The 9,593-nt window shown below is 33.1% G+C and overlaps 2 protein-coding genes across 7 annotated transcripts in view; one reads left to right on the top strand and one right to left on the bottom strand.

Moving 5' to 3' along the window:
• Window positions 1-287: 287 nt before the first annotated feature.
• LOC105153616 (hypothetical protein) overlaps window positions 288-9,593 on the bottom strand; it is a 10,310-nt gene continuing 1,004 nt past the window's right edge. Inside the window, exons 2-9 of one of the 6 annotated variants that reach the window (XM_087406710.1) lie at window positions 5,860-6,008; window positions 5,737-5,776; window positions 4,822-4,947; window positions 4,433-4,549; window positions 3,827-3,875; window positions 2,950-3,043; window positions 1,959-2,168; window positions 288-1,838 (exon numbers count right to left, since the gene is read on the bottom strand). In XM_087406710.1, coding sequence (XP_087262836.1) covers window positions 1,330-1,838; window positions 1,959-2,168; window positions 2,950-3,043; window positions 3,827-3,832 — 819 coding nt within the window. In that variant the 5' untranslated portion in view covers window positions 3,833-3,875; window positions 4,433-4,549; window positions 4,822-4,947; window positions 5,737-5,776; window positions 5,860-6,008 and the 3' untranslated portion in view covers window positions 288-1,329. Of the gene's footprint in view, window positions 1,839-1,958; window positions 2,169-2,949; window positions 3,044-3,151; window positions 3,876-4,432; window positions 4,550-4,821; window positions 4,948-5,736; window positions 5,777-5,859; window positions 6,009-7,272; window positions 7,354-9,593 lie in introns of those variants that run through there. The other 5 variants (XM_087406709.1, XM_087406711.1, XM_087406708.1 and 2 more) reach the window with 5 other exon arrangements.
• LOC105153618 (atrial natriuretic peptide-converting enzyme) overlaps window positions 7,881-9,593 on the top strand; it is a 24,643-nt gene continuing 22,930 nt past the window's right edge. The window contains exon 1 of the mRNA XM_011068564.2: window positions 7,881-8,575. The gene's annotated coding sequence lies outside the window, so the exon portion shown is untranslated. The remainder of the gene's footprint in view (window positions 8,576-9,593) is intronic.

Here is a 9,593-nt window from a genome sequence, read left to right as displayed (position 1 = left end):
TCATATCGAGTGATGCGTAGTGAATTGTAAATTTCGTAAAGGTACCTAAATGATAGTCGCCATGTAGGTAAAAATTTCCATTTCATAACGTATTTAAAATATCATTACATAAGGCATTTAAAATATTTAAATATTTAAAACAATGCAAATAGTTATACTGCTCTATGTAAATATACCTCAATAATAGATAGCAATCGGCAAACTTTGAATAAATTAATTTTGATAAGACGAAAAGTGGGAAGCTAATTCTTAAGTTATGTGCATATCGCAAAATAAAACTGTCGATGTATAGAAAAAACATTTATTATTTTAATATTGCATTACCTGGAAATGCTTCTTACATAATACAATCGAATCACACAAAGTAAAAAATTGACAAAATATGAATTAACAAAATATAATATGGCAAAGATTATAAAATAAAGATTTTTTTCGATGACACAAGTCTTGCCTGCACGTCGTTCCAATATTTGCCATAATGAGACTATTCAGTTTGCATTTCCTTCTCAACGGTAGAGTTTTTTTATGAGGCTGAGATATATTCTTTCAGCATGAATTGATTACACAATTGATTACGATAAAATTTTTAAAAATTTATCAATTTTATTAGAACAATAAATTGTAAGATTTCTAACTATCAACTGACTATCAATAGTGCAACGATTTCGCTTTTATTAGATAATGATAAGAAATGATAATACACAAATGATAATATATTTTTGAAACATAAAAAGTATTATCATTTCTGTTTTACTTTTTTAAACATAAAAAGTAAAACATAAATTAAAATATGAAGTTATAAGATTATTGGAACCTATCGATTCTTATCATTTTCTATCTTATTTTTTTTTTTAGACAAGATTGACGCATTAAATTAGAATATTATATCCGAATTGAAAATGATATTGTAGCAAAATATCAAATAAGGTTAGCTTTGAAAATATGAAATGCAAATAATTAAACGAAATCTGTAAAATAAGATTTTGTAAATTTATAAAAAGAGATAAACTCAATATAAAATATCCAATATATAATAACATATCAAGAATGCATGAAACATATTTTTGGACTTTTAGAGAAACAAGTAGGGACAATTACTAAAATAAATGTTGATGACGATAATACAAAAGGTTCTGATCGTCTCACGAAAAAGCTGGAATGATTACTCTCACATTTCTAACTATTTCCTTTTTCTTCATTTGTCTTAAGCAACAGCTTATTCCGAGGCAACATGTCTTCCCTCGCTGAAACTTAAAACTTAAAACTTAAAATATTTCAATACTATTGTATTTTGTCAGACAGTAGCCGAATGATCAAGCTGACCACAATTTAAACAATGTTGTCAGGATTAATAAAGACCAAGCCTTGATCTTTATGTTCCAGACGCTGCTTACTGCGACTATCTCGTCCGGACACTGAAACAGATTCATCGTCTTCATCTTGCAACGACATCTTCTCTAAACAGCAACATATTTTTTGTGAGCGAGTAGCCATATCAATCAAAGCTTGTCGAAGCAACTCAATTTCTCTTCGAGCTAACATTAACTCTCGCTCAGCAAGTTCTTTTTCCCTTCGATACAATTCAGTCTCTCTCCATAACATATGTACATCAACAAATTTTGTTGGATTTATCTCCTCTGTGACACCCGCCATTTTGGTACCTTCAAATTGATTGATATCGGTAAAGTTTCTTGTCGAGTTCGTCATCTCTGCAGCACTCGCTACAGTTTTGGCCTTTCCAAATTGAAATGTTTCTATATATCCTTTCGAAATATCACCAACAAAGTTTCTTACTGCCGCGTTCGTCTTCTTTGTGGCATTCGCTACCGCTTTGGCCTCTACAAACCGAATCATATTTACATCAGTAGAATTTCTTACCGTCGCGTTCATCGATTCTATAGCACCCGCTGTCATTTTTGTCTCTCCAAATCGAATTATATTTACATCGGTAAAATTACCTGCCGTGTTCGTTGCTTCTATGGCATCTGCTGCTGTTTTGGTGTCTTCAAATCGAATCACATTCATATTCGTAGAGCTGTTTGCTGTTACATATGTCGTTTCAGCAGCATTCGCTGTCATTTTAATGTCTCCAAATTGAAACATATTCATATTAACAGAAGTTTTTGTTTCCGCGTTCGTCACATCTGTGGTACTCGCTACCGTTTTATCTTCAACAAACCGAATTATTTATATTAGAACAATTTCTAACGCAGGGTCTATAATAGCGGTCGTAGGGTCGTTGAAATTTAATTAATCACAGTCACAAATACGAGAAGAATAATCGACTATGATTGATCAATTTTCTACGACTTAGATTTTCCTACGATCGCTATAACTTCTATATTGTAAACCCCCCCCCCCAAATCAAGGCTCTTCTATATAAAAATCATAGACAATTGTAGGATCTTAAGTCGTAGGAAATTAATCAATCACAGTCAAATATAAGAATATGCGACTAAAATTGATTTCTTACGATTTGAGACCTTACGACTGTCTATGATTTTTATGTGGATGAGCCTTTACTGTCGCATTCATCAATCCTGCAACACTATCATTTCTGTCTCTGCAAATCGAATTATATTTACACCTCCTGATGCAAAGTCTGCGGAGACAGATTTTGAGCAGGACTTGCTATCAATTTTTGATTACAAAAAGACAAAGTTTATTATCTGACATTGTCAGCAAATTGCTATCATAAAAAATATGAGTCTGCAAGATTAGTAGTGGAAACCGAACAAAGTTCTGCATAACCTGACGGCAAATTGAGAGCAGAATTTGATTCGAGCAAACTCTGCTTGATTTCTGCCACCAATCTGCAGGCTTTGTCAACAAATAACCAAATGCGGACACAAATGTGGCTATGATTTTGTAATCAAAATCTGATCGAGTTTACTGTCAATTTAACTCCAAATTACTAATATTTTGCTATCAGGAGATCGATAGAGTTACCTGATGTTGTATTCGTTCCTTCTGTGGTACCTTCTGTCGTTTCTCGAAATATATTCATATTGGTAGAGTTTCTTGCTGCCTTCTCGCTATCTGTCTAGGATATCAAAATAAAGATCGTACTTTAATGCTATTATCTTCGGAGCTTTGTTGCCGCGTTTTTCACCTCTGTGACACTCGCTGTACTGTTTTGATCTCTACATACCGAATCATATTTACATCAGTAGTTTCTTATGTGGATTCTACAATGGCTACACAGAACGTTTATTTTGCGGAAGTTTTCTTCGCGCTGATTCGGTTATACTTTTAGATTAAGAGGAATAGTCCTATCTCAGCAGAGAATCATAAAACGATTGCAAAACTATTGTGTTCTGCTGAACGCAGCCAATGAGTCGGTAATCCTGAGAGACTCTTTCCCCACCACACGTTACTTAGAATGCATTCGGAGAGACACTATCAGTACTATTTGTGTCATTCTATTTTCATTGTTTATTAGACGTAAAACAAAGATAGGTGACACAAATAGCGCTGATAGCGCGATTCTCAAATGCAACCCTAGTGGTAGCGCAAACCGGAAACTGACGTCACATCACCGATAAGAGGAGTCCTGAGTCTCGGTAAAGTCGACCAATAGTTAGCCAACTTCACTATTTAGATTAAGATTAAAGATCTGTTTTCTATAGCTGAACTAGTGTATATACACTTTTGGAATTTAAAGTGAGATAGGTGTATGTTTGATATTTGTCGAAAACGAGAAAGAGTTCTAAATACAGTTTGATGCAGGAACGGAAATAGATGACCTGACTTCCGACTACAGACTAGTACAGACACATTGCAGAATCAGCATTACTGTTGCATTCATCGATTCTTCGATACTCACTGTCATTTTTATGTATCTCTGTAAATCGACGCCTGAGCCATAGGAGATGCTATATCGAGAAAAACATGGAGAAAGGTTTATGTCAAGAAATGAATGAAAAGCAATCTATTTCGCATAAGGCATGAAGATCGGTCAATGTCGGGACGCATACGAAGTACGCTTTATATCGAGTAAATGAGAAGAACGGTTCGAGCCGGTTCAAGTCGCATGAAATTAAAGAAGAGATTATATAGCGCAATATATTTTCTTCTCTCTAAATTTTATAGTGATATAACTGAGAACGGAAATCATCTTGATTTTCAATCCTGTTTCTCGCACTCATTTATTCATATATTATTTAATTTTCCGTAACTAAATTCATGTAATTTATGAATAGTGAATATTGCGCTATGTAGACCCTTCTAATTGTATGCGACTTGAACCGTTCTTCTTATTTTCTCGATATAAACCATACTTCGTATGCATTTCCGATATAAATTTCACGCTTCACGCGAAATAGACTTTTCATTTATTTCTTGACAGAGACCTTTCTTCATGTTTTTTTTATATAGCACTTTTTACGCCTCGGGCGTGGAAATTGAGTTATATTTACATCGGTAGAATTACCTGTTGTGTTCATTGCTTCTGTAATACCTGCCGTTTTGGTGTCTTCAAATCGAATCACATTCATAGAACTTCTTGCTGCCGTGTTCGTCGCCTCTGCGTTCACTACCGTTTTGGCCTCTACAAACCGAACTACTTTTATCATAGAGTTTCTTAAAATAAAGTCCCATGAGGCGTATTTGCCTTACGCGTATCGCGTAACTGCATAACTCGTTATAACGCTAATACGTTAGTAATCGTAATAACGAGATTGATTGCACTCGCGTATTGTGACTTTTGCGCACCGAACGCAGAAGTGTTTATCGTTCGCCATGCAGTATGATTATATGATATGTTATATACTGATAACACAAAGGCATATATCAGAATGGTTGCGTATGCATTATTCTTACACATATTTTTTCTGATTTCTGCGATGTAAATCTTCACGCGTAATATCCCGACGTAAATATCGGAGTTACCTCATATCAAGAATTGATACGATATGAATCATAGACGAAGGATTGATAAGGATCTATCTAGATAAATTTATATAATTGCATAAAAAAAATTATCTAATCACATTTTACGTACGTTCTTATAATAAAGATATGCTTAAATAATTTTTTTTATGTATATAGTTACGCAGTGTTATATATTATATGCAAATTTATCTAAGGCAGTTGGAATTAATTAATAAGGCAGTAATTACAAATTAAATATTAATGCTGAATATCTGTTTAAAACACCGTAAAATGTTACAGTATTTTAAAAAGATGCTTACTGGCATCACTCAGTCAGAAACAATTCCTCGAAATGACGTCTTTTCGAAGAACTGTTTCCCACTGCAACAATATCTAATTTGCGATATTACTATTATAGTTTTAATTAAAAACTGTTTTAAGATCGAAAATATTAGCGTAGAAAATATTTGCAGAATTAGAAAATGTATATAAATTCAAGCAGAAGTATTATTAAAAAGCACAAATATTTATATTAACTCTGATCGAAGTTTATTTTTACTTATTATTAATGAAAACTATGAACAGTATTTTCTTTTAAATTAAAAAAGCTGCGCATCACTGGCCTGCATATGCATATACATACATTCATTAATGTACGTTATTAAATTTTTCATTCATATAAGTATATATATATATATATATATATATATATATATGTGTGTGTAACGTTTCTATAGAAAAATTCTTTATAAACATATAAAGTAATAGTATTAGAATAAAATGCTGTTCCATTATAAATGTTATTTTAGAAATTGTAATAGTGTTTGTTAATTTTATATAAAATCAATTTATTACAATACTTACAAAAATAAACAAGCTACACGTTGAGCATCACTACTTTAGGCTATAACAAAAAAATTATGTAAATATATATAATTATAATATAAATGTATATGCTTATTTTTTATTTGTGGCACAGTTACGTACCAGAATATTTCATCAGCGTTTTAAAATGGATGTAGCCTAATTCTATTTTACATAAGGAAAATGAAATCCTCGTTGATTGCAGTACCGCGGAAGTTTCAATTTGGATGGTTCTGCGAATAGCGTCAGGACGGCCACTTTCAGGCTTCTCCCTAGCATAAATATTTTTTCTTTTTTCATTTTTTTTATACCATTCGAAGGCGACATGCTCCCTCTCGCTATATTAAAATGATATTATACTTAACATTCTTGTATTTAAATTGAGAGCGAGTGTGGCAGAATAGACAGTGCACTAGTCTGCTATGCCAGAGATCCTGGCAAAATCAAAATACAATACAATTTTCATACACTCGTTCTCCTCTCGGAAAGAGAAGTGGCAACTCACCGAGAGAGAGAGAGAGAGAGAGAGAGAGAGAGAGAGAGAGAGAGAGAATCCTTGCCAAGAATATTTCTCTAAACAAAAACTTCGTTCATTCGAGGTTAAACTCAGGTCTCATGACCTACAACTGTAGGTCTCATGACATGTATGAACTGTGTGTACAATCAGCGTGCGCACAGGTAAGTATATGATATGAGAGAAGTCACTACGCTCGAACACGAGCAAACAGGACTAAAGAGAGATCTTTGTACATCGTCTGACAGTTAACTTCTGAATGACCACAATTAAAACAACAGCTCAGCGTTTTTGGTTGATGTCTCTCCCATTTCTCGTTCATAGGTATTAACCAACAAATGAAATGAGAAGGGAGATCACCCAAAAATGTTGAGCCGTTGTTTTGCGGTCATTCAAGAGCTACTGTCAGACGAAGTACCGAGATCAGCATCACTACTATGTCGATCTTTCAACGGTTTATGTAAATAGCAGCTTTTCTCTTGTGTACAGGCATCCATATTTACTTGGACTTGCTGAATCTTCTCGAGTTCTTTTTTAGTCAATGCCAATTCCTAGCTCAGCAAGCTCTTTTTTTTCCAATTTAATTTATCCTCTCTGAATGATACTCATATTGATAGAATATCTTATTGTTGCCATTACGAAAAATTATCTGTTGCTTGCTTTCTTTCTTTTTCACTTAATATAGCATTTGATTTTTTTATTGTCTGATATTGTTGATCTGCTTGCAATCATCTTATCAAGTCTTCCTTCAATCCAATAGTTGGAAGTTTCTTAAATTTCAGTATTACTCTTAATTCTAACGTAGTATAATCACTCAACTCTCTCATTTTGAATCTACTTCTTCCTTTCTTTCTCTCACTCTCACTCTCTTTCTCTCTCTTTATTTCCATAGTCACTAGTCACAGAAATAATGATGTGGCATTGTTCACACCACGATCGAACAGCCAAATTCTTTTCAAACTCGTCTCATTTCCGATTCCGCGTAGTCTCAAATTATAAAAATTTCTTCCTTTTAATCTTACTTTAATTATAATATTATATAAAATCGAAAGCCCTCTCAATTCGCGATACATCACCATCATAGTCACCATCTCAATGTCATTACCGCGTGTTTATAGATATCGGTCTGATAATCAACTTAGTTAGTTCCCTAATACATCAACAATCTCGCTCGCGTATTGTTTTGAGAGTAAGGCGCGAAATCTAAATCTCTACAGTATTGTAGGGCATTAAAATATCTAATTATAATTCGTGCACAGTGTAATCCTTTTGATGACTCGCGTCTCTCTTGACGACTTGCCTCGACAACGATTCACGAATTTCTCCATCAATTTATTAATTTAATTTACAATAATTTTGTTAACATTAACAATAAAAGACTGTAATCGTAACACAATATTTATGTAACATAAAGGTGTATAACAGGGATTGCGTGCAAATTACTTTACGTCTTTTTATTTTTTTCTAACTTCTGCAGCATAAATTCCGAAATTACCTTAATTAGCAGAGAAGTTAACAAAGCCACGGAAAAGACGCGGGAAACGACAAGTGATCACAGATAAAAAAGAAAGATAGCATAAAAGACATAACAGTTTTTAAAAAAATTTTTTTTTAAAAAAAAGCAAGAAAATAAATGGCGAGAGTTGAAAGAGACATAAGTATAAAGACTGAAAGACAATTAAACCTATAAATAGGAAGCAAAAGAAAGAGTAACGGGACTAAAATAAAAGGTTGCAGAATTCGTATACAGAAAGAAATAGTAAAAAAACCAAAGAGAGAATAATGTCGGAAGTTAACGGGAGGTGCAAACGGAAACAGGAAGACAGGAAAGAATAGGGAGGACCAAAAAGAGACAGGAAGAAACGTCCTTGCTTCGGATTAGTCCGTATTGCCCGTAATTGTGCCACGGTGCACCCGTGGAGAACCAGTAATGACGTGAAAGTGCATCTACGAGAAGCGAGGAGACAGGCAGGCAGGTAGGCCGCCGTTCTCCTGGCAGTCTTGCTACGTCCAGGACAATCCCCTGGATCGTGGTGGATTGGGCCGGCTTGGAGAAATTGTCTGCTTCTCGACGATCGAAGTGTTCGCCTGACCGAGGTGGCGAACGTCTCGTTCGTAGCGCGGTTGCTCAGTCACCTTCTTTTCTCGAGTGCGTTTTCGCTACAGTTGTCAAGCATTTCTTTTTCTTTTCTCTGATACTCGTGTTCGAGGGTGGACTATTTTCAGTGAGGTGATTTCGATAGAATCTTTTTTCTTTTTTTTTTTTGTGAAAAACGTGGTTAGTTGGAAACGGAGTCAATTTCACTTGCACGTTCAACAATTTAGGTACGACATAAATGGAACAGAAATCGATTTATTGTATTCTGAATGTTTACCATTTGTCAATTAATATTATTTATATTAATGCGATTGTTGATATATATATATATATATACGATATGACTCGATTGTTGATATATTTACACGAGAAACTATAAAAATTACAATGTATATGTGAATTACGTGTAAAAGCAGTCTTTTAATTATGGAAAGATTATTAAAACTGAAATGAATGTCAGCGAGAATAAGATTAATGGAATTGTATTTCTTTCAAGATCGTTCACAGATTTTATAAGATAAATCTAGTATATATTAAGCTTTAAACCGTTACACACACATTACATTTGCTAATTCTAGTGAGGATGTTTTATGCATGAAGCTATATCACCATATGTGACTTGAGCAATTCCTTATTTATTAATTATATTTTCCGACATGGATTTTGGATCACGAATGGGATAAAGTAATTCTTAGATTTTTTATCACTGATTATGAATTCGTAAATGAAATTGAAAATATCACATTTTTGAGAGTTCAAAAATATTTAAAAAACGCTATTTTTGGCATTTTTAGATTCAATTTTTTCAAAAATGCAACGTGATAGAGCAATTGCGAGCAATTTACGAATTTATTTTCAACAATAAAGAATTTGTAAGAATCTTTGTCTTATTTATGATCTAGAAAAGAAGTTCAAATTTGTTGAACATTGTTATTGGATTGTGTAATTATTTGACGATATATTAAATCACGATTTTTATTTAATAGCTTCTGTTTTTAGAAATTAAAATTAGTCATATTTTGTTTTTTTTCTTTTATAATAGAAATTACTTAAACATATTTCAATATTATAAAGGATATTACTTTTTATGTGTAACTCAAAATTTGTCATTCATCGCTTATTTGCGAAAACCTGCATTAAATTAGTTAATATTTTCTTCATCGAAAAGTTTATAAATATTATTTACATAATATATGAAAACAATTTATTTCAAAGGCAATATCAATAAAATACAAAAAGAAGGTT

The sequence above is a fragment of the Acromyrmex echinatior genome, chromosome 5, assembly GCF_024713525.1.
Source record: "Acromyrmex echinatior isolate Ae372 chromosome 5, ASM2471352v2, whole genome shotgun sequence".
NCBI classification, from domain to species: Eukaryota; Metazoa; Arthropoda; class Insecta; order Hymenoptera; family Formicidae; genus Acromyrmex; species Acromyrmex echinatior.
The sequence above is the reverse complement of the archived record's forward strand: the minus strand, read 5'-3'. Positions and strand labels throughout refer to the sequence as shown.